At 43.2% G+C, this 25524-nt stretch overlaps 1 protein-coding gene across 4 annotated transcripts in view; it reads left to right on the forward strand.

Annotated features, from left to right (window-relative positions):
• Nucleotides 1-25524, forward strand: part of ANO5 (anoctamin 5) — a 1890652-nt gene that overhangs the window by 411918 nt on the left and 1453210 nt on the right. For 2 of the 4 annotated variants that reach the window (XM_044082599.1, XM_044082601.1), the window contains one exon: nt 7713-7760. The exons of the other annotated variants lie outside the window; for them this stretch is intronic. In XM_044082599.1, coding sequence (XP_043938534.1) covers nt 7713-7760 — 48 coding nt within the window. The remainder of the gene's footprint in view (nt 1-7712; nt 7761-25524) is intronic. 4 annotated transcript variants of the gene reach the window in all.

Here is a 25524-nt window from a genome sequence, read left to right on the forward strand (position 1 = left end):
TAGTTGGTTAAGTAAGCAGTTTAATGGATTAAGAACAAGGCAAAGCAGCAGTGATGTTGGTCATCCTGAAGCATCTTTCCTTGGATTTTTTTTACCTTGGGTTAGTAATTTTCCTTTGTGAGTTTGTTATAAAGTGGCTTGTCACTGTTTCATAGTGATTCTTTTGAAATTTGTCAAAGTAGGGTATATTTTAAACATCTGCAAGCATTTGTCCAGAAATGCAAAATGTTGTCAAATGTTTACTGTAGTCTATCCATATTGTACATAGATTCTTTTTTGTGCTTTACAACTCTTTGTTATGGCCTTGTTTAATAATAGAGGATTTGTTTATCGTATAAGCCATAATTTAAAGCTCTATCTTAAACCAGGTAGCAACAGTAAAATAAAAATATTAGAAATTGTAGGTGTAGATTTTAAAGGAGCTTGGTCTAGTAATGTAAGAAAATGCTTACTGCAGAGTGATCCCGAGAAATCTAATAAGCTAGCAATTTTAATAGATTATTGTTAGCTAATGATACGGTGTTTAAGGGTAAAATTATAGTAATAAATGTAGCCTCTGTGAAATGGCAGCAATTTAATATGTTCATTTGTTACAAACGTGGTAGACGGGGTAATTCCTGTGCTATTAACAATGAAGAGAATGCTACTGATAGAAATATGAAAACTGAAAAGCATGCTTTAGATGTAGTTCCAGACAGTGAAGTGTGATACAATTACAGCCAGGATACAGTCAGCCATGTATCGTTGTTGACCACCCAATCTGGTAGAATGCACTGCATTTTTAGAAAGAAAGGGGGATTCATGCTGTGCTATATTCTGAGCATAAATTAGCAAGAACCAAAAAGAAAAGCTAATATTCATTTATAGTGCCAGAAAAGGGTATCCACTTACACATGTAGAAATTTAGAAAGATCTAGGAAAACTTGCATTCTGTGGTTGTAACTCCCTTATTGAATGTATGATGTAATGTTGGGAAAGGACTTTTTCCATTTTAAAGCTATGTGGAAGAAGGGAGAATTCCATAGTCTGTGTGTGGCAGGCATACTTAAGAAGAAAGAGGTAATGCAGTAGCTTTATATACCTGTTCAGTATAGTATTAGGACGGGGAAGCAAGGCAGTGGCTCTCTTGAGATTCAGAATCAACACCAGTAGAAGGTAATTGGCATAGAAACTACAAAAGGAGCCATCATTTTGTTGTGGTTATGTAATAATAAAGGATCCTGTCTGCTTTCAGAAGCATGACCCCTGAGGGAACAAAATTGCAAAGCTGTGGATGTCTGTAGAAGACATAACGATGAACTGATAGGAAACCCTGAAATAAAATAAGTCCGTTCAAGACCGAAGTAAATATCAATAATTGCAGGAAGTGTTAGCACAGAAACAGAAAGGAGAGAATGGACGTAGAAATGCACTTGTGTAAGGATGCACAGAACAAAGCAAATGCAGAAAACCAGATAAGCAGCAGAGTGCCCATTTGTAATGGTGTAAATTAAGAGTACAAGTAAAAGTGGACAGTCAGCAGGGTTCTTTCTGCAAGTCAAGAAATAGCAAAAATGACAAATGTTATTCTAGTGTACCCTTTGTAGTGGGAGATCAAACTAGGTAAGGAAAAGACAGTGAGATGGCAGTATCTACCTAAACCAAAGGTAGAGGGAAGACAATTTAAAAGAAAAGGCAATACTCTATAGAGGCCTATCCTGACATAAGGGAAAGTAAGGTAGTATATTGCTAGGGAACTGATGCTTTTGATCCTCTGATTACATCCCTAAGGAGATACTTGCTGACTAATGCACTTCAGCTGTGTCTAAAGTCAAACAGGTGAAGATGTTAGTCCTTTTAAAACTGGACAGAATCTGGATATGTGAAGCTAAATATATGAGAAGTAATAAATGACTACTTTACTAATAAAGTCAAAAGGATTGACCAGGGTTAGACAGCCAATGAAACTGAAACTGTACTTAAATGCATCCATTGTCCACTAATCAGTTTACAGCTTATCAAGTTTTAGCGAACATTAAAGGACATGTTTTACGGGTCCAAATTTGGTCCCAGGATTCTTGATACATGCTGTGTCCTTTCCATGAGATGCTCTTATGGAGGGGATGTGTGACAATAGAATGGAAGGAAATCAGTTGTGGTACTAGTCAATAAATAAGGAAGTAGCAGTCTGATATAGAATTATAGACCCATTCACAAGCCATATAGCTGAAACAACTTGATGGTCTTAAGGGGTCATTTGCATATATCCCATGGGCCTCTATCGCAGGAGGTTTAAGGTATCACATAGTGAGAACTCCAGCTTGGCAAGGTTTTTCTTATAAATTTTACTAAATTGGGTCAAGAGAGGGTTTTGTAACGAGATTCGATGTGTGAGCATCAATTTTGGACAAAATGTCTGAAAACGTAATGGGGTACTACTGTGCGTTAGACCTTGTACTGTGTATATCTTGGTGTTTGCTCATTTTCCTTAATCCTGCTTAAGTTGAATTTCAGAGTATGCAGGTAACTACAAAATGTGTACCATTATACCACCTAGTTTGGATGTAATTAAACTGAATGAACATCCTCAGGAAATTGGTACCTAGAATGATAGTCTGAATACATTTTTCTGATTTTAGAAAGCAAGTAGTTAATGTTTGTGCAGTGATGAACGAGGTGCATATAATATTGCTCAAATTAACTCATTAGAAACACTGTAACAAAGATTTACTACATTAATAACCAACTCTGAATCATTTGTTTTACTCAGAAAGATTAAGGAATGTGGGACTCTTCTGCACTGCCTGTATTTTGCTGTAGTGTGAATTGTGTAACATACAAAGTTTTCAGCATGATGAATGTAGGACTGTGAAGGGAGTCGATACTGGATTCTTTTGTCTTATCCTTTTTTATTTATGTAATGATAACCTCAGTTAACAGGACAGTTAAAAGGGATGATTACATTTCTCAGTCATTCCCAAGGCTGTCAGAATAAGTTAGCACTGGGTATAACAAGGATTAAGATACTACAGCCTTCAAAGCTTCCCCATATCTTTTGATGGAGGATGGGAAATTGTTTTAAATTTGTAAGAGTCTAGGTTTGGAGTTTTGGGCAGTAGCACAGACTCTAGGTGGTGCCTATCAGCTGAGTCAATATAAGCCAGTAAAAAGGTTTATATGTAGACAGAGTCCTAAAAGTTCGAATGTTCTAATATCGACCCCTATACAGCGAAAGCTGAAAATATCGAAGCAACAGAAAAACAAATTTTTTTCCTAGGGAAAGAATTTGGTTGTCAGTTTCTGTTGCTTCGGTATTTTCACCTCTGTGGTAGAAAGTTGCAGGTCGTGTTCAGGTAAGTGTGCGGGTGAGGTTAGTTAGGGCGCGGGTGAGGTGAGTGTGCAATAGTGATGGACGTTAGAGTTAGGGTTTGGGTTAAGGTAAGTGGATAGCTAGTGGTGTATGTATAGTTTAGTGTAGGGTTACGTGTAAGAGTTTAGGTGTATGTGTGTGGATTGCTGTTTGTTTGGTGTGCTTGTGTTGTGTGTATGTGTTTTGGAACAGCAAATTTTTTCCCTCGGAAAAAAAATTCTGTTCTGTATGTTCGATGTTTTCAGCTTTTGCTGAATAGGGTTCGATATTAGAACATTCAAAGTTGTGAAACTTCGATGTTCTAATATAGACCCTCCTAAAAGATGTATGAGATGGGATTATGCTTGCCATATGTGGTAAATGGCATGAATGTAAATGTGATGCATCTAAGAAACTGAAAACTGGATATTATCTGAAGTTTGGGCTCACTTACAGGCAAGTATTTTCTAAAACTTCATTTGAAAATATTAAGGAGCAAAAGCAGTTTTACAATAGTAACAAAAAGCTGACTTTTGACTAAACTAATGCATTACACAGTGGAGATTTGCATGCAGTTTTACTCTATTTTGTATTGATCTATTGTTTTAAAACTGTTAACACTGTTTCAGACAAGCAAGTCCAGCTTGAATCTTTCTTTTTCATATCTTTAATAAGAGTGCAAAGTGATCTTTTACATGGATCTTGCTTAAGAAGTTGTGACTGTGGCTCATAATTTGTATGCCAATGTCTAGTGCAGTAGTTTCTATACAACTAGTTTTCCCATTTTGTTGCTTTACTGTGTTTTCAGATGCATTTTTAATTGTTCACATTTGGGACTGTTGTATATTTGAAGAAAGTGCAGCAAAGCACTTCATGGTATATTTAAGACACTACCTGTTTTTGCATGTAGTTGCTGTGTCCAGGATACGTTGAATTTTCCACTGTAAATGCAAAAACACCCAAAAAATACAAGAAGCTAGAGTAAGAGAAGCATCTTTTACGTATGTTTACTTACCGAGCAGTCCGAACAAAGGAACCCACACCCATCTTATTTATAAAGGGTGTTGTTAATTCAAAGCGATAGGGCAGCCACGGCGGTGCAGCAGTTGGTGTTGCCGCCTCACAGCAAGAGGTTCTCCGACTCGTTCCTCGGCTGAGGTGCCTTCTGTGCGGAGTCTGCATGTCCTCCCTGTGGTCGCGTGGGTTTCCTCCGGGTGCTCTGGTTTCCTCCCACATCCCAGAGACATGGTGTAGGTGGATTGAACACTCTAAATTGGCTGTAGGCATGAGTGCGTGTGTGTGCGCCTTCTGTGGAAGGTTGGGTGCCGGGCTGGCAACTCGACACCATAAAACTTCACTGCTAATCATGAGCGGACAGGTTATCCGCTGTGGCGACCCCTAACTGGGAAAAGCCGAAAGAATTTAATTCAAAATGGTGATGTCAAGTTACACAGGCAGTTATTGCCCTCCATTTCCCTTAGTTTCCAACATCCCTTCTGTGAATGATCTGATTTTTGCCCATTTTCTTTACAGCAAAGCTACTGTAACTTTTTTTTTTTTTAATTTAATGTAAAAGAACAACCTATTAAATTAAACTGGCAAGATAAAACTGTGTGGCTATTTAACACATTGGTGATAAGTAACCTTTGAATAAAAAGTGCCTTATTCTAATATTCTATGCTGAAAAAAAATTAAATGTAGTGTTTTGAAAATTTGGCATCTTTTCTGCTTATGAATCTCTTTGAAGGAGTCAAATGGTGTACTACAGTTGATGGTAATTTGTTTAAACATGTCTGCGATGTAGAAAGCAATGACTCTGAAGCTGACCCTGTACTTTTTAGAAGAGAAATGCTATAGATTAAGTGTTATGACAGGTCATAATTTTATATGTTGCTACTGCAAGTTGGATATTTAAATATATATTTGTTCATTGTAGGTTCTTGACTGCTTTGATTATGGATTACACTAGTGCTCAGAAGAGTGACGCATGACCCATGAAACAGAAGTGTCCTGATGTATCCCCCCCCCAAACACACACACACAGACCTTGATAACCAACATTAATTCTGAGATGACCGCTGTGTGGAGAAACCAAAATCTCCCCATGTAGGGCAGTTACGTTTCATAGAAGATTGAGAGCAGAACTTATTTCATTAACATCAACTGTTTGTAATGTAATCCATGGCATAGAAGGAAAAGATAGTGACTGTGAACCCAGCTAACCCATTCGATTAACAGCCAAGCAGTGAAGGAACTGGCTGATGAAACAGAGAAATGAAGTAGATTATGTTCCCCTCTGTCTTAATGGGAGGATTGTGGGGAATATGCCCAAAGCGGAGGCCTTATGAAGATTTCTTATTGAAGAATAGAGACCACCAGATATACTTTCCCTTCAGGCTGGCAGGGCTATTGTAGTGACATCTCTTGTAAGAGTGGGAGACTCACCTTTGCATATGCACATTGCATGCTTATCCAATGGGATGTGAGTGACATGTGCATGGGAAATGTTAGGGCCATAACTCCTGATCCCCAGAGACACTGATGGGCACCACTCTTGTAGCTTATCCCTCTCTCCTAAGGATATGAATAGGTTGTAGGTTACGTCTAGGTGTTAACAGGTTGGTCATTTGGAAAGGTGGAAGAGAGAGACTTGAGGCTTTATGTATCGGGAGGGAAAAAGAGCGCAAAATACAGCTCTCTCTGCTTGAACAAAGTGATACTGATGAAGTAACCCAGTAGTAAGTTTCCTGTAAAGTAATAATTTGGTCAGAAAGCAGTGTAATAACAGCTGCGTCCTGCTGAAAATGAACACAGAAGGAGCTTTTCTTTAGATGCTGCCACAGAACATCCCTTGTCTATGAAGGAGACCTGATTCAGAGGATAAACTCAGGTTATCACAGGTCTACAGGTTTGGACAAGGAAGGGAGAATGGACTGAATGCCTCTAGGGCAGCTGTACGAGAGGGGGTTGGTGGAATGTTGTACTAATTGTTCTCAGCTGAAGCTTATTCCCACTGCAAGCATGTAAGCAGTGAAGGTGTTTGAATGCCTCATTCATTTTTTCTGCTTTTGCTCCCCCTCTCTGCAGCTTGATGGTCAGCTGCCACCAGCTGCTCTACTCATTCACCGCATCTGCTGGACCCACCTTAACCTGTCTTGAGCTCAGCCTGCCCCAAGTCTAGATTTGGTGAGCTTGAGGATGTTGATGCAGTGTTATACTGCTGCTAGGGAGAGTGCCCTAGCCCACTTCACCCTGCAGCAGTCTTGAGTTCCACAGTTTCTGTCTATGGTAACTGCATGCCTAATCCTCCCGACCAAGTGTTATTCCTCTTTCACCACAGAGGTCACCTGGTTTTAATGCTGCTATTGCAGTGATTTTAGGTAACCTCCCTCCCTGCCAGGATGAGTGAGCCAGCATCAGGTGTTCACTTCCATCCTCAACCCCTTCTTGGTCCGTCCTGCCCCTGTGCTGCTAGTTGAGCATGGATCATCTGGGGTATAGTAAGGGCTTTATCCCTCTGTGCCATAGGGGCAGGCTTTTGACTGGCTCATTTTGATTTAGTATTGTAGAGCAATACAAGCCTGTCAGTCAGATAAAAAGATGAAAAAAGGTGAGGATGGTCTTGGCACAAAGGCTGAAAAACCTTAATGACTGACCCCCCCCCCAGTCCTTCATGGCACAGACCCTAATCTGCAAGTAGGAAACACCCAGTTACTGTTCTAGCTAACATTACAATAGCCAGTAAGAATAAATTCTGCAAATTTTCAAGTTTGCTTCTAGAATTGAACAAATTTGAGGGAATGCCATTCAGTTCAGAGATACGGAAGTGCTTAGTTGAGAGAGGAAGTTGCAATGAGGTTGGATTATTAGAATCCAGGTTCAGGGAGCTACAATTTGTCCATTAATGACCATAAAAAGCTAATGTGAAGGCATCATACCTTCAAATAAATGCTGTTTCTGGTTTCAGATTTTAGGACCGTGAACTGGGCTGGCACTTTGTTCACATGGATATGTAATATCATTTGATGTTTCACATTAGAGGTACAGCCTGGGTTTTAATGCACAGAGCATACCATCAAAATGATGATGTTGCATTATTTATATGTATGTGCTTCTGCGGAATGTGTTTATATTTTATTTTGCATCTTTTAAATAACACTGCTGTCACTGCAAGCATATGATCTTTGTTTTATGAATGGAGCAAGACCGCTTTCTTTCAGCATCACTAACACTGCATAGGAAGGTCAGGTTGTGCATGCTATGTGAACATAAGTGTTTTTTTTTTTACTTTGCCATGCTGCAGTGAGATAACCTATTTAAAATGAGCATGACATCTGCTTTAGTGCATTACTGACCGCATTCTTTTTCATAATGCCATCGACAGGGGTTAAGCAGCTCGGAAAGCACTGCTCTCATCTCCACATCACTGAGGGTAAGACACCGGTGTCTCCGTGCCCTGTTGCATGTCTGTGGTTGTAGTTTGTACGTAATTGTACGTAGTGTAGCATGCATGCTGAGATTCGAATAGGTGATTTTTCTTGGGTTCTTGTGTGGTGAGTTCATTGTTTAAGTAGTAGTTTTTTTTGTTTTTATAACCTTCTGACAATAAACTACTAATGCCTCTAAACTTAGTAAATAGTCCCTTTAGAGTAGGTGTGCTGAACTGCTAAAGTTCTTTTTCTTTTGTCTGACTTGAGTATTTGCAGTCCATCTTTCAAGTCTTCCTTCAGCATCTGTTTTGAAGAATTTACTTGTAGCTGAAACACAAATAAAATGAAGTTGCTTGATCTATGGCACTGATTTATCCCCCCCCCCCCATCTTTATCCCCTGCAGTGATGTTAAACTTCTCACTCTCGCTCTCTCTCTCACACAGTCATACACACTTTTTGTTTGCTTATTTTTCATAACTAAAATTACTTGGTTTATTGCTTGAGGTAGATCAAATACTGTCATTTTCTAAATGGAGGTATCTGTCTGATGTCATTTCTGGAAGGTCATAGGAACAGTCTATTGATGCCATCTTCTTTACAAGGGATATTCTGTCTTGTTGCAATTTATTCTTTCTCACCACAGAATGGAGCTGCTTTAGCACTGTAGTTTTTTGAATCAGCATCATCAGTATGTTGTTTTTCCTTGTGATCAGAGTCCGTCTGACTTGTTTACTTTCTAATAGTACACGGTCTCCAAGTGCCATTGCGAGCATCGGATCCCAAGGACCGTTACATTAGCTTAACTTTTTTGGCATAGCCGGCCTTAGGCATAGGCCAACTAGGCGGCTGCCTAGGGCGCCGCTCTGGTAGGGGCGCTTTTCCAGTATTTATTTGGTGTAGGTAGACCAGGATGGAGGCACCAGGTAATGTGGTGGGGGGCACCGTGGAGCCCTTTTGCCTAGGGCACCAGTTGACCTAAGGCTGCTATATGATGCGATGACACATGTATGCGAAATTTAATGTTGCAGCTGTACAAGTGTTCTCACCTTGAGGCATACTTGTAAAAAGATATTTCAACCTTTTTCTTTATCTTCTATCACAACTAATCTGAAAATGTAAAAGGAAGCTTTCTGTTGTGTGCAGGGTGTACAAAGAAGGGCAAGATTCAGTCTGTATTTTCCCCACAGGAGTATAAAAGGAAAACGAGAGAAATCTGCAGACTGAGAAGACCAGATATCAAAACAAGTCATCCACTGTGGGAAATCCAGGTTTTGTCCTTTCCCATCTCCATCATAAATGGTATATGATTTGGCTGTTACCTTTCCCACCTGTAGCTGTTTCCCACATTCTGCTGACACCTAGGTTCAGAATATGTGACTACTTCAATACCAATTTAGTCTTTTTTTAAAATGGCTCTTCTGACACCTGATCCAGTGCTGCCTTGGCAGTGTCACTTTGGATCCCATACTTGGACCACTTGCCTCTGACTTTTCCTAATTATTGGCACTATTGTCTTATTCAAGAACTCATTAATCAAGAGATTGAATGCTCTTGGCAGTCTTCAGAAACTGGCATTGGCCCCCACCATCATCGGTCCGGAATTGTCTCATGTTCCCCAGAATGCTGTTCATTCTCCAGTTTTCTTTTTCTCCTAGATTTTTCCTGAATCAGCCTGCATTTAAGTCTGACATTCATTAAACTTTTTCTGGTCAATGTGTTTCAGAGTTGTACCACTGCTTACCTAAATTTTCATCCCAGTCAACGTCAATGCTACAGACGTCAAAGATCACAAATGCTGACTCCGCAGGAAATGACTGATAATAGCTGGGGACAACAAATTACACCATTTTCAGCAGACATCTTTTCCTTTCTCTTTGCAAAGATGTTTTAGAAAGAGGAGCAAGAGATCACTGCAAATGTCCAAGTAATTCTCCAAATATGGGAAAAGATCTTGTTCAAATGTTTTTTCCTTGGTGGAAAGATGTTCATCGTGTTTCACTGTTGCAGTCATTACAATTGGGTTATCCTGCTGGCAGGCTACCCGCAGTCTGCCTGAATTCCAAAGTCTAAGTCCGATGTCTGTTGCTGTCACCTCCTCCCTGATGTCCGTGTGCCAGGGGTATAAAAGATGCAGCCGATGCCATTTTCTTCAGTCTTTCTTGCCGCGCAGTGCCCGAAGCAAAAGCAGTTCGCAAGTACCGGTCGGCCGACTCCTGAGATTTTCGTGTTTGAATTTCAGATCCCGAAGTCTTCATTTAAAGCTAAGTACCCCATTGGGGAAACTTTTTTCTTGCTCCAGACCGATGTCAGAAAAAGTTAATTATTGTATTTCTTGTGGGAAGCAAATACCTCATAAGGACTTTCATTCCTACTGTATTCCTTGCCCTAGGCCCTGACCACGACATTGCTAATTGTAGGTTTTGTGCTAGATTTAACCACCGCACTATTGAGCGTCGGTACGATTTTGCATTTCACTATTTTGGCAGAAGATTTACACATTGTCGTCTGATAGCCATCCGACTACTGCATTTCACAAGAAACGCAAGGAAAAAGAAAAGGACAAGCATCCGAGGTCCAAAACTGACTAGGCTTCTTCTAAGCCAGTCGCCGGTTCTCAGTGAGGCGCTTTCACAGTCCCTGACGCCTGCTACTTTAGAGCCGCAGGCCACTACCGATTCCCACGTGGAGCTGACAAGGCCGCTGGAAACTCAAGGTATTGGAACCTCCGAAACTATTCCCAATTCATACTGGGTGTTCACAAAACTCCTTTAATCTAGATCTAGGGTCCCAGAATTGGTCCCAGCTGATATTTCACTTAGAAAGTTTTTGTGACATATGCAGGAAAAAAAGTGACTATCCATTCAGGGAGTTAGATATAGACAAGAAACAGTTCCAAGAGAAGACATGGAGCCCATCTATAGATCTTGCCATCCTTGAAGCTTGTGTACCAGGATGTCTCCTCTGCTGCATAGTGCCATCCAGACACCTTGCCACAAGTAATCAAGGCCAGTCATATCTATGCTTCTCCCAAGGGCTTACATCTGCAAAAGCCAGCAGGTAGACAAGGTCATCTCCTCGGAGCTTCAGAGTCCCCAGCCACCGATACAGTTCCTGCATCCTGACTCGCATGTGTTGGGCAGGATGGGGAAATGATACTTAATGGAGTCAGTTTGTCAGTACAAAACTCTAAGTCGTAAGGGGCCATCAGCATTCTCTGATGTTCATCGTGTTACCCTGCTGCAGTCATCACACTTGGGTTATCCTGCCGTCAGGCCTGAGTTCCAAAGTCTTGGTCCGGCGTTGGTTGCTGTCGCTTTCTCCCTGACGTCTGCACGCCAGGGGGTATACAAGAGGCATCCAACGCCATTTTCTTCAGTCTTTCTTGCTGTGCGGTGCCCGAAGCAGAAGCAGTTCGCAAGTGCCGGTCGGCCAACACCTGAGATTTTCGAATCGAATTTCAGTCCGAAGTCTTCAATACAGCTAAGTACCCCATTGGGGAACCTTTTCTTGCCTCAGTCCGATGTCAGAAAAAGTTAACAATTGCATTTCTTGTGGGAAGCAAATACCTCATAAGGACTTCCATTCTTATTGTATTCCTTGCCTAGGCCCAGACCACGGCGTCACAGGTTGTCGGTTTTGTGCTAGGTTTAATAAATGAAGTATCAAACGCTGTTTTGACTTCGCACGTCATTTCTTTGGTAGGAAATTTAATTGTATCATGCCGTCGGAGCAGCCGACGAATGCCATGCATAAAAAAAACGCAAGGATAAGGACAGGTAGCCTAGAACCAAGCTGGACTCCGAGGCCTCTACTGGGCCTGTCGCAGGTTCTCCGGTTTTCAGTGAGGCGCCTATGCAGCCCCTGACGACCGCGGAAATGGAACCCCAGACAGCTTCGGATTCTCAGGCGAAGTGTACTAGGCCGTCACACCCATCTTCTTTAGGCCCTACCGACAACGGAGCAGAAGGTGATCCCGGTGCAGTAGAAACGCCTTCGGTTTCAGAAGGTGTCTTCAGACCGACTACACTCACCATAAAATCTTTTGCTAAGCAAAAAACTTCTTTAAAATCAAAAAAGACTATATCAGTCTCCTGTTCAAGGCCCCATGCCTAAGAAACAGATGCTTAAGATGGCTGAAGATTTGATTTCCCTAATTAGGAGTTCCCATCCCCCTCCTGATAAAAGACCAAGACAAGAGGAGGACTATGCTTCCTCTGACCAGGTTTCTATTTCCTCAGATTCTTCTGAGGAACAGGATTACGCTTTTCCCCCTTATGAAGATTTTGATGCTGAAGACTCTATTCCCTCAGCATCTTCCCCTGAAGACTACTCCTTTGGGGAAACTTTGCATACCATGAGGGAGCATTTCCACTGGGAAGGCCAGGACTACACTGACTCTAAGAAAAGGCTCCCAGAGTTTCTTTTACTACCCCAGCACAGACCACTTGCTATACCTCCAGTCTTAGATATTGTGGATGATGTTTACTTAGAGTCTAGTCTTAATCCAGGCTCCCTACCTCCTGCTCCAGCCAAACCAGACAGATACTACAGAGTACCTGACCCACACAAATTCCTTTACAAAAGCCCTCTGGCTGACCCAGAAACAATTTCCCAGGGTCCCAAAGGGGCTAAAGCTTCTATGGCTAAAAATCCTGTACCCTCTGAAAGGGATTCCAGAGCCCTAGATAGATGGGGAAAGAAGATATACACCTCAGCTACCTTGGCTATGAGAGCATTAAATTGTCAAGTTTCACATGCTGAAATATCAGCAATTCCTAATGTCTCAAAACAAAAACTGAGCACACATTCTGATCAGGCTGAATTCAAGGAAATGCAGGATCTGTTGCATGCAGCTGAACAGGTGGGCAAACAGACTTTACAATGTGGATTTGATTCATTGGAAGCTTCCTGTAGAACAGCTGTTACTGGGTCTGCCATACGCAGACACACTTGGCTAAAAGAACAAACCCTGTCTGAACATGTTAAAGCAAAATTATTGGATGCACCTTTACAGCAGGATGTCTTATTTGGTGTCAAAGCAGAAGAGGTTTTAAAGAAAATGGAGGATAAGGCAAAGTCTATGCAGACGGTCAAAGATTTTTTTACAGGTACAACCCCCTCGTTTCAGTAGAAATTGGCCAACAAAAAACTGGTCCTTTCCAGCTTCTGACAGACCACAGAGGGGCAAATACAGATGCCCAAGGGGCAGAGGTCAGTCACAAGGCCCTTACAAACATCGCCAATGGGGTGCCACTACCCAGAAAGGAGGTGAAGACAGGCCCCAAGCTAGCAGAAGACAAACACAATGATTCAACCCTCCAACTGCCAAGCAAATCTCTCTTGGCAGCTCCCTTGGGAGGAAAATTAGCACTTTTTGCAGACAACTGGCACATCATCACAAAAGACAAATGGGTCCTAAACATTGTACAAGGATACAGATTCCACTTTCATACCTTGCCAAGGATAAAAGGAATGCCAAACCTGCCACCAAATCAATGGGCAGAGGCACAAAAACAAATTACAGCTCTCATGGACATGAGAGCCATTCAACAGGTACCTACACAGGAGCAAAGACAAGGATTTTACTCAAGACTTTCTAGTCCCCAGAAAGGACAAAGCATGGAGACCCATTCTGGATCTTTCAGTTCTGAACACCTGTCTGCAAGTACCAAAATTCAAGATGCTAACACTGCAGCAGCTTCTTCCCATTATGGGCAAGAAGGCTTGGCTAGTAACGGACCTCAAGGAGGCATACCTGCATGTCCCTATTCTGACAAAATTGCAGAAGATACCTCCGCTTCATTGCAGGTTCAACCCATTATCATTTCTCTGCACTGCCCTTTGGCTTATCTACTGCGCCTATGGTCTTCACAAAATGCCTGGCACCAGTAATTGCATACTGCAGACAAAGAGGAATTCTAATATACCCATACCTGGACGACTGCCTTATTCAAGCAGAAAACAAGGACATTCTTTTAAAACATCTGGCATTTGTCAAACACCTTCTAAGTTGCCTAGGGTACACAGTAAACGACAAGAAATCAAAACTAGTGCCCTCACAAAACGTAATATTCCTGGGTGCCAGCTTGAATACAATGGCCCAGATGGCTTGTCTCACACCAGACAAACAACTACAGCTGACTCAATACTTCAAAATAATGGCAACAAAGACCCAACTCCCTGCAAGAAAAATTCTGCAGGCCTTGGGATTCATGGCATCTTGCATTCTACTAATACCATTTGCAAAACCGCATATGAGGAAATTACAATGGTACCTGAAAAGCGCATGGACTCAGCGCAGCCACAGCTTGGAAACAATGATACCACTCATTCTCTGCCTTCAACAGGAGTTTCTATGGTGGGCACAGGCATGTCACCTCAACAAGGGTCAGCCTTTCACATTACCCACAGCCAGGCAAACTATGACAACAGATGCATCGGACTATGCCTGGGGAGCATACATGGCAGGACAGTGCATTCAGGGCAAATGGACAACAGATCAAAGGCATCTGCATATCAATCAAAAGGAAATGCTAGCAGTACAGAATGCCCTAACAGCTTTCAAGGACCTCTTATACCCAGGACAATTAATAATAAAGACGGACAATACCACAGTAATGTGGTACATCAACAAGCAAGGGGGCACACATTCCTACCCTCTATGCAGACAAGCAATGACCTTGTGGAACACAGCACTGTCTTACCAAGTTCAACTACAAACACACTTCCTGCCAGGAAAGAAAAACACATTGGCAGACGACCTAAGCAGAAACATCGTGGATCCCTACGAGTGGAAACTAGATCCACAAATATTTGCAATGATAACTCAAAAATGGGGGCACTCAGACATAGATCTATTTGCCAACCCCCAAAACTACCAACTACAAAAATTTTGTACAAGGACATTCCACCCACAAGCTTGGTAAGTGGACGCCCTCTCATTCAGTTGGAAGACATTAACAGTGTATGCCTTTCCTCCACTACCTCTTATAGCAAAGGTGCTGCTGAAAGTCAGATTGGAGAGGCCTCAAATGATACTCATTGCACCAAAATGGCCACGCCAGCACTGGTACCCAATTCTAAAGAACATGGCCCACGGCCCACCATGGATTTTACCAAAAATTCCTCACCTGCTCACCCAGCGAGACCATCAAATTCTACACAGCCAGCTCAAGACTTTAAATCTGGCTGCATGACAAATTACCTAAACAATCAGCCAACACCTCTATCCAAAGCTGTTATGGTTGTCATTCTGGAGGCCAGGAGGCCCAGCACCAGGAAAACCTATTCAGACAAATGGAAAAGATTTTGCGCCTGGAACCAGGCTAAAGGCCAAAATCACCTTGATCCAAACATTCCTCAGATTCTACAATATTTAACTGAGATGTTGCACAACGGACTTTTCTTTTCATCTATTAAGATCCACGCCTCAGCAATTTCAGCTCATTACAACACGGATCCTCCTTTATTTTCACATCCACTCCTAAGACAGAACCTCAGAGGGGCTAAGAACATAAGACTGCCCAGGAGAGCACCAACACCTACTTGGGATCTCAACTTTGTTCTGGAAAAACTTACACTGCCACCCTTTGAACCAGCTTTCTCAGCTGATTTACAGTTTCTTTCAAGGAAAACTGCCCTGCTGCTAGCAATAACTTCAGCTAGAAGAGTCTCAGAGCTACAGGTACTAATGGCAGTGGAGCCTTTTCTCATTTTTCATCAAGACAGAGTCTCCCTGTGAACTAACCCTTCCTTTATGCCAAAGGTGGTATCCAGTGTGGCCCTAAACCAAACCATTCATTTGCCCACCTTTTTCCCAAATCCCCAGAACAAAGGAGAAAGACTCCTGCACTCTTTGGACATTCACAGACAATTACGTCTACACCTACTAGCTTCTTCTAACCCTGTTCAACTCCACCACCCATCCTTAGCTTTGGGATTTTATCCAAGTGTGATGACTGCAGCAGGGTAACACGATGAACATAGTACAGTTTTGTACCTACCATAAATGTAGTTGTTAGAGTGTTCACCCTGCTGCAGTCCAGGTTACCCTCCCTCCATCCCCTCTGAACTAGCTGGACTTATCCATTCCTTTCTATCCCATACAACCTCTGTGGTGTATTTGCTTGTGACTGAAAGTATTGCTTTATTTTTACTTGTATATATATATTTTTATATAGCAACATATATTGCCTACCTATTGGGGGGCCCTGACATCTGGGGCAAGAAAAACTGAAGAAAATGGCTTCGGATGCCTCTTATATACCCCTGGCGTGCAGACTTCAGGGAGGAAGCGACAGCAACCGACGCGGGACCAAGACTTTGTAACTCAGGCCGACTGCGGGGACCGCCTGACGGCAGGATAACCCAAGTGTAATGACTGCAGCAGGGTGAACACTCTTAACATCTACATTTATGGTAGGTACAAAACTGTACTTTCTGTGAAGTTGTGGAGAACTTACAGGACTCTCCTTCCTCACAAGATTTACTAGGCAAAGAAGGCTATGTTTCATGCACTGCAATGATATCCCTGAAACAGTGCCTCTTCAGGCTTGTGCCTCTGCAGATGCATCTGCCTGAGGCTTGCTAACTTGGTGGAAGACCTGAAATATTTGCTGCTGATTGCTGCATTCACGGGCACTACCATTTTCCGTGAGGCATTAGAGGTGATGGTCTGTAGAATTAAACACGTGTTCAAGAACACTGTGAGGCTTATCAAGTGCATAACTCCCCATTATTGAATACGTTGGTACTCTGAGAGGGGCATCCTTTCATCTTTTTAATATGTGGTTTTAATTCAGAGAGAATAGAAACATTGATCTGATGTCCTATTTGTATGTTGCAGTATTCTTGGTGTGGGATTTCCAGCCTTCAGGCGACCCGTACGTCGGCTCCTATACAAAAGCTTCAGCTTGCGTGAGACGTCATACGTAGGGCCATAAACCAGGGACCCTATGTGTGACATCTGCACACACAATCCTCAGAACCTTTCAGCCGCAGACAAATTCACATTGTACGATCGCTCTCCAGACGTCAGATCGACTATAGATAAGTAACCCTTTGGGTTTTTGCATTTCTAATATTTTACCGATCTTTCGCATTGCTTATGCTTGGTTGTTATAGCTTTCAACTGATGTCCGGTAAAAAGGGAAAGTGCCAGTGCAGGCGTCAAATTCTCCATAAGGACGCCCATGACAAATGCGTTTTCTGCTTAGGCCAGGAGCACAACCATAATGCCTGTCCTATTTGTAAGTCTTTTGTGATTAAGATCTTGCGTAGCAGTCTGGCAGCTTTAAACTTTTACTTAGAAAACCAACACCTCAAATGGCTGGCTCTCAGGATGAATCCCACTTTGGAGGCCGCCCAAGAACCTCTGCGTAAGAAGGCCAAGATGCCTAAGCCTTCACTGCCTGCCGCTTCGCACCCAGACGCCCCGTCAATTGCTGCTGCAGGAGTTGAGTGTTCAGTGGATCCGTCGGCTCCATCGGCCTCCCTCGCAGAGCCCGCTGCACAGTCGACATCCCGCACCTCCACAGAGCTTTCTCAGACACTGCCTGTCAATGTCAAGGGGGAACCAGATTCAGCGGTTCCTTCGACCGGGATCCAGACCTTGGATACAGCCACTACAAAGCCCAACACTAGACCGACTCCAACCAAAAAGAAGCAGAAAAAACATATTACGCCTGCTTCTGAAGCCCCTCCATACTGGGAGGCCTTCACCTTCTCTCTTTTATGCAGGCATTTATGGCCCTTAGGCCTTCTGCCTCACCCACAACTACATTGCCTGTGCTAAGCCCTAGGCCTACCTCTGCTTCTTCTATTCCCATGGTTCACCTCCTTGAGGAAGAACATGAATCGACCTACTCTGATGAATCCATCTCTTATGCATCCCAGATTGCTTCTCCCAAGGAGTGTTACTCTCCTGATGAGGATTCTGTGGAAGGGGATTCTCCATCTGAAGACATTACATTTGGTGAAACCATCACCAAAATGAAAGACTATTTCAATTGTGATACTTCCCAAATGACAGAAACCCAAAAAAGGTACTTTGAACTGCTACAAGTGGAGTCCCCCTCCGCTTCAGCTGTACCCCCTGTTCTTCCTGCATAATTGGATGCCTTCTCTGCAGCCTTTTGAACTCCTGACTCACAGCCTCCTGCACCTAAACGCCCAGACCGCTTCTACAAGGTGCCAAAGGAACAAAAATTCCTCATAAAGCCACCCTTAGCAGACCCAGTAGTGATTGCCACTGCCCCTGATAAACAGTCTAGGTTGTTACCTTCTGCCTCCCTATTTCCCACGGATAAAGATAGAAAATCCATGGATAGGATAGGCAAGAGTGTGTACACTTCCTTCACTTTGGCCTTTGGAGCCATTAACTATCAAACACAGATGACCAAGTATGCCCTAGACTTAGTATCCCAAGCCACCTCTATGCTGGCTTCAGTTCCTGATAGTCCCATTAAAACTGATATCTCTTCCAAATTGTCCTTAGCATTACAAGTGGCTAGACACTCTAAGATGCAGCTATGATGCTGCAGAAGCTTCTGCGCACTCTGCAGTATTAGCATCTGTCCTTAGGAGATGTTCCTGGCTTAGACTACAGAATCTGCCAGAGGACTTAAAGTCCAAAATCATGGACGCTCCCCTGGATCACAACTTCCTCTTTGGAAAACAATCTGCAAACCTATTTAAGAATCTGCAAGAAAAAAGCAAACCGTTACAGGATATTAAACATCTCCTGGTATCCCCTATACCCAAATTTTATAGGAACTACCTGGCTAAGACTACCTTTGTTAGGCGTAACCCGCATTCTGCTGCCGCCTCCTCCAGACCCAGAAGAGGAACTAGAAGACATTCCTCATCCAGGCCCATTGGCCCACCTCCTCAGCCTAGACGGCCCTTTCAGGACAGGGGAGGTCCCAATAATGCGTGACTGCCTTGCTCATCTGCCCCTTTCAGCTTGCCTTACCCACTGTGTCTCCCCTTCTGGCAGAAGATCACCACAAACCAATGGGTCTTGACCATTATTCAAAAAGGATACTTTCTATCATAGAAACAAATTCCCCCCTGGAAAGGCATTCCATTTCCCCCCCCAAAAAAATGCCATCTCCTTCCACAAATTCTGACAGACCTGCAACAGCAAGGCACGATAGAGCCTGTTCCCACAGGGCAAGAAGGAAAGGGATTCTACTCCCTTCTGTTCCTGGTCCCTTGAAAGGACTGTCCCTGGAGACCCATTTTGGATCTCTCCTTCCTAAACCATTATCTGCAGGTACCATCCTTAAAAATGCTGTCACTTCCCACTCTCGTACCCCTCATACCCTCAAATGCTTTCATGGCCACCTTGGACCTAAAAGATGCTTACCTGCACATTCCCATCAGGGCCTCACATAGATGTTTCCTGCGTTTTTCTCTGGGCCATCCTCGCACTTCCAATTTACGACCTTGCCCTTTGGTTTATCCACTGCCCCAAGAGTGTTTACAAAGTGCCTAGCTCCAGTCATTGCCTTCTGCAGAACCCACGGAATCCAGATTTACCCATATCTGGATGACATCCTTATCCTAGCACAGTTAGAAGATTCCCTCTTAAGACCTCTACATTTTACTACGTCCCTACTACAGAGTCTAGGGTTCACCCAAACCTCAAGAAGTCCTCCCTGAACCCCGACAAGGACAAGATATTCCTAGGTTGCAGAATCAGTACAGAATGAATTGAAGCCTTTCTCCCACAGGACAAGGTTTTGTCTCTAACTTCCAGGAAGTCTTGTTCTCCCAGACAAGTCACTGTAAGGCAATTACTTCGACTCCTGGGATTGATGGCAGCAACCATTCCCATGCTACCATTGGCCAGAATGCATATGCGGAAACTGCAATGGTACCTCACAAATATCTGGTCACAACACCAGAGTCACTTGGAACAAGTTATCCCCTTTCTTCCCTGCTTAAATAAGGAAATCATTTGGTGGATCCAACAAGTACAACTAAACCCGGGGCTTCCACTGCAGCCACCTCAACCCACACAAGTATTGCATACAGATGCCTCAGACTCAGGTATGGGAACCACCTTGCATTCTTAGAGTCCAAGCCCAGTGCAACCTCCCATGAAAACCAAACACATCAATGTAAAGGAGATGACAGCAGTTCTTTTAGCTCTACAGACCTACCTACCTACCTACCCACCCCTACTACTACCAGGTCCTCTTCTGATAGTGAAGGACAATACTACTAATGTGATACATCAACAAACAAGGAGGTACCAAGGCATACCAATTGTACAGGCTAACCCTACTAATTTGGGACATAGCATCCCAGCACAACCTATCCCTGCAGGCCAACTACATCCCTTCGCAGGACAAGCAAGCAGACTTCCTGAGCAGAACTTCCTGTCCAAAACACAGATGGATGCTGGACAGGATGGTCTTCCTAGACCTAGTCCACCAGTGGGGCACTCCACAAATAGACCCGTTTGCCTCCCCCCAGAACAGGCACCTGCAGACCTTCTGCACAAAGACCTACTCCACCCAACCCTGGAGAGTAGACGCCTTCAGCTTCACCTGGGAGGGGAAGTTCCTATACGCCCCCCCTTCCCTCTGACTCGGAAAGTCTTTCTGAAAATCAGGAAGGACAAACCAAAAATCTTGCTAGTGACTCCCTAATGGCCCAAGGCAGCACTGGTTCCCCCTCCTATACAATTTAGCCAAGGGCAATCACTGCAAGTTACCCCACAAGATGGACCTTCTGACACAAGACAAAGGAACTATCCTACACCCACACTTGCAAATGCTATCCCTGACTCTGTGGGTGATAAGTTACTAACCCCATTCAGACACCACTATACAGAGGAAGTGCCATCAGTCCTGAGGGAGGCCAGGAAACCAACTACTAGAAAATCATACCTTGCTAAATGGGAAAGATTTACTTGGTGGTGTCTGGGACAGGAAAGGGACCCTTACGAGGCTGACACCCCCCTAGTTCTCTCATATATGTGTCTGCTTATAAAAGGTGGACTTTCCTATTCATCAGTGAAAGTGCACCTCTCTGCATTATCAGCCTGCTTACATCTAGATCCTCCCTTGTTAGCCAGGCTACATGTCAAACTCTTTCTTAAACGGGTCTTAACACAACAGACCTCCTAAGAAGCCTATCCCTCCTCCATGGGACCTGAACTTCATCCTGGAAAAACTCACCCAGCCCCTCTTCGAACCGGCTAATACAGCCTCTCTACAGTTTTGTACTTGGAAAACAGTACTGTTACTGGCTATTACCTCTGCCAGAAGGGTTTTCGAATTACAAGCCTTAATGGCATGCTCACCTTGCACCATTTTTCATAGCGACAGGGTCACTCTGAGAACTAACCCTTTCTTCATGCTCAAGGTAATCTCTAAATCAGTCCATTCACCTACCCCATTTTTCCTTCTTGCCTGCTAACCAAGGAGAGAGGATACTCCACTCCCTAGATGTCCACAGGCAACTGAGATTTTACCTGGACAAGACTGAAGACATTAGGAAATCCAAACAACTCTTTGTATCTTTCCACCCCAGGGCATTGGGCAAGGCAGTCCCCAAACAGACCATTGCATCCTGGATCAGAAAGTCAATCGGTTTCTGCTACTCACACCACGGAAAAAAACCTCCAGTTGGGGTTAAGGCACACTCCACTAGAGCAGTGGCCACTTCCAAGGCCTTCCAAAAAGGCATGGACACAGCTTCCATTATGGAAGCAGCTACATGGTCCACTATCCACACTTTCACCAAACATTACAAATTGGACCAAATCTCCAAAGCACGCGCAGGATTTGCCAGGGCAATCCTACAAGGCTTTGTGGAATCATCTTCTGCATCCGCCACCCTTTCATCAAACAAAGCTGTGGTACTGTCCCACACCAAGAATACTGCAGCATAGGAATAGAAGGATATAGAATAGTTGAGTAAAATCTTACCATGTTGCAGTATTCTTTCCCACCCACCATTCCCCCTTACAGATTCTACCAGTCTAACTGCTCCCTGATGCCTCTCTCCTTTACAGAAGAGACCCCAGGGCCTTATACATGTCACCTTTGGCAGCCTATCCTGTTGGGCCATCTACTTTGCCTGCTTAGCTTCAAGTTCTGAGGATTGTGCGTGCAGATGTCACACACAGGATCCCTGGTTTATGGCCCTATGTGTGACATCTCACGCAGCTGCAACAGCCAAGCTGAAGCTTTTGTAGAGGAGCCGACTTACGGGTCGCCTGAAGGCAGGAAATCTCACACCAATAATACTGCAACATGGAAGAGAAGGACATCCTATGGTTATGGTAAGATTTTACACAACTATTCTTTCTCTGCCTGTACTGTTGAGGAAAAAAGATCATCCTGACAACAACTGGATGACTAGTTGGATTAATCCTTGTTTGAATTTCATACCTTCATCTGCTTTGGCCCATGGATAAGAGGTGACAAGCTTGACTTCCATCATCTTGCCAGTAAGGCTGAAGATCACCATGAGCAGGTGGCTGTTTGATCTGGTAAGGTTAGTACATTTCTTAGAGGCATTCACCTTGTTTAAGAAAGGCCCATCCAGGCCTTCTCAAGGCATTATGTGGGAAAGAATTTTTCACCTGATACTTTCTAGTTCTTGGCAAGATCAAGGACCATAAACCCATTCTAGACGAGTGTTTTATCTAGTTTACTATATATAGGAGCATTTGGGCGTTGTCTGTGCCCTTCATGCTCTCAAAACATGCAAGTTGTATATCTTCTTGCAGTAATCCTGTGCAAACGCACATAGAAGGATCTTCATATTTAAAATAACTGGCATTAGCAGGTCAGACTCCTGACATTTGGTTTACTTTCTGCTTCAGGAGTCTGAATTAAGTTGTTGTTTTTCTTTCGGCTTTTCCTGGTTAGGGGTCGCCACAGCGGAACTCCGGTCCACTAATAATTGGCAGTAGATTTTTACAATGCCGAGGTGCCAGCTCGATGCCCAACCTTCTACGAAGGCACACCCATTCACGCACGTCTTTCGAACGCTACTCGACTGCAGGGAGGACATGCACACTCCACACAGAAGGCGCTTCAGCTGAGAATCTAACGGGAAAACCTCTTGCTGTGAGGAGACAATGCTACTGCTGCACCACCGCAGCTTGTGTGGCATTATAGTTCTTCCCATACCTTTTTAGTTCAGCTTGGATGATTTACATTTAGTGATTCCCTTTCAAATGATTCTGTGGTTAAAGAAACTGATCTTGGAAGCTTTTTTTTTGATTGGGATAAGGCTAAGGGCTTCCCTAATACAGTCTCTTCCCGAGGTCAGGTAGGAGTTCTTGGCCCAAGTTGAGGAAGGAGATGGTGGGCTTGGGATTCACTGCATAGACACCAAACAAATATTTGGTAACATCTAGTAGCCTGGGTGCAAGGTTACACCCGTAGGACGCATAGTTTTGTGAAGTCACTGGGTCCAATACAGGACTCTCACTCATGCGTTTTCTTTGGCAAGCACCATCCTGATAACTGAATCACTGTTGCTCAGATTCCACATAAGACTGTGTGCAAATGTATTTCTTATGCTACTGCTGTTAAGGGGTTCTAGATGATTGGTAGGTTTGCTAGGTGATTACTAGGCTAATGACCCAGTGGGGGCCTTTTAAGCCTAGCCATGCTTCCCCAGGTGTGAATCATAAACTGTTACCTTGTATGTGTGAGGTAAACACCTTAACCATTATGCCAGACCCTTATGCATGAAGACCTGGTAGTGCCTACAGGACAGATGACTCTTTTTTCTGTTGGTTAGGTCTGACTGTTTAAGTAGTTCATCAGAGGGATAATGCACATCACCTGACTTTAAAGAATCCCCTCTTCTGCATGGGATCTGACCCTCACAATTGACAGACTTGATCATTCCCTGCCCAAACCCATGGGCTCTCCAGCAGTGAAATTTCTCCCTTGGAAAGTGTTTCGTCTTATGTTTATCACCTTGACATGCAGGATGTCAGTGCTTTAGGGTCTCATGTGCAGGGTGTACAGCATTTGTTCTTTTACGAGGATCAGGTGTTGTTTACTACTAATGTGTACTACCTTTTGAAAGTGGCTTCAGAATTGTGTCTGAACCAGTCCATTCATCTGTCTTCCTTCTTTGCTTTTACAAAAAAACAAAAGGAAAGAGGGTCCTTTGCACTATAGATGTGCATCGTTGGCTCAGGTTTTTCCTCAATTTTGGAAAACTGTTATTCATCACCTTCGTTCCAGTTATAGGGAGAAAGGGCTCATGTTGGAGCAAAACTCTGTTTAACTAGATTGTCAGCTTTGTTATCCTTTGTTGTCATTTGATTCCCGTTAGAAAGTGTTGTGGCTGAAGGCCACTTTACTTACAGGTGTGCCCGCTTTCCACTGCTCGAGTTGTAAACATTTCCACTGATGAAGTTTACACCTCATCAACTTTGTCATTTCTGTACACCGTCACCATTTATTAGTGTATTAACTTTGACTGTAGGTGTCGGACTTCCTTTAGTATTGCCACAGTTTGAGACTCAACATTCTAACTATTAGGCTCTAGACTGTTCTCTGGCTCCATTCATGTTTGAGTTTAGTCCTTTTGATTGAGCTTAACAGTTTAGTTTGCTCATCAAGAAGGCTCCCTGATGTTAAATTTACCAGATACTTTTTTACTATATCAAGACAATTTGTGAAAGACTCTTCCTTGAGTTCTACATTGTCTTTAAACCCCCCCCCCCCCCTGTTTTGACGGCTCTTCCATTCAGCCTTGACTGATGGAGTTCCCTGACAGGCTGTTATATAACTGCATGTTTTTTTTCATAATATAGGAGTAGTATCTTTGCTGTTTCTCAATTTGCAACAAGAATGCTTGACAGTGGTTGGGGCAAATTGGCAGGTTTTGTAGAATGTTCTCTTTAATTGAATGATATCCACTTTTTTGGCAGTTGATTTGCTTCAGTTTCATTTTTCCAGAAAAGGAGAGATCCTCTATCCTTCTCACTGTTTATGCAACACAGCATTCTGTTTTGAGAGGCTTGATGCTTGTTGCAGGCCATCTTGTATCATAACAGTTGGGCCCTATTCAAGGGTACTTGTTTGAACTTCTGGATTACTCACTGCTGTACTAAAAGTAGAGGTTAATATACAAGTACGGTTGTAAGTATTATGAAGCGTACAAAGTCCTCTTTATCCTCAGATGTGTGCTAGCCTTTCATTATCTCCCAGGTATGGAAATGATCTTTAGCAAGTTAGGCTTTGGTATATTAAATAGCATTCACTAGTGAATAATAATTTCCTATACTTAAAAAAATGTAAATAAATGACTGACCATCTAAACGCACAAATGTTGGATAATACTTTACTGCAACACGATGCAAGGTATCTGCACAGTAAAATGTTTGTGATTTTAAGTAAAATAAATTAATATCAAACTATTCTATGTCAGGGGAGGTTGCAGATGCTGATTTTTAGCTTGTAGGCTACAGGTTTGCTGCATTGTTGCATCATATAATCGGTGGCAGAAGGATACCATTAGTCTCTGGAGCCAGCACAGTGTGCATGTGTAACCCGTGTGTTTTAGCTGTCCCTGCTTCATCCACAAGGAATATAATTAATCTTGAGTAAACCCTGTCTGGCAGTCCATTCCACACATCCATCATCCCTTCTATACTTCCTTTGGTCATCATTGAAGTAGTTGCACTGTTTCTGTAGTTGGTTACTTTTTCCCACCACCAGTCTTCCTTATCAAGCTATATTCCCTCAGTTTATGATCTTGCATATCCATGTGAT

Source organism: Protopterus annectens, chromosome 9.part0 (genome assembly GCF_019279795.1).
Source record: "Protopterus annectens isolate FY-2018-M chromosome 9.part0, PAN1.0, whole genome shotgun sequence".
In the NCBI taxonomy this organism is placed as follows: Eukaryota; Metazoa; Chordata; order Ceratodontiformes; family Protopteridae; genus Protopterus; species Protopterus annectens.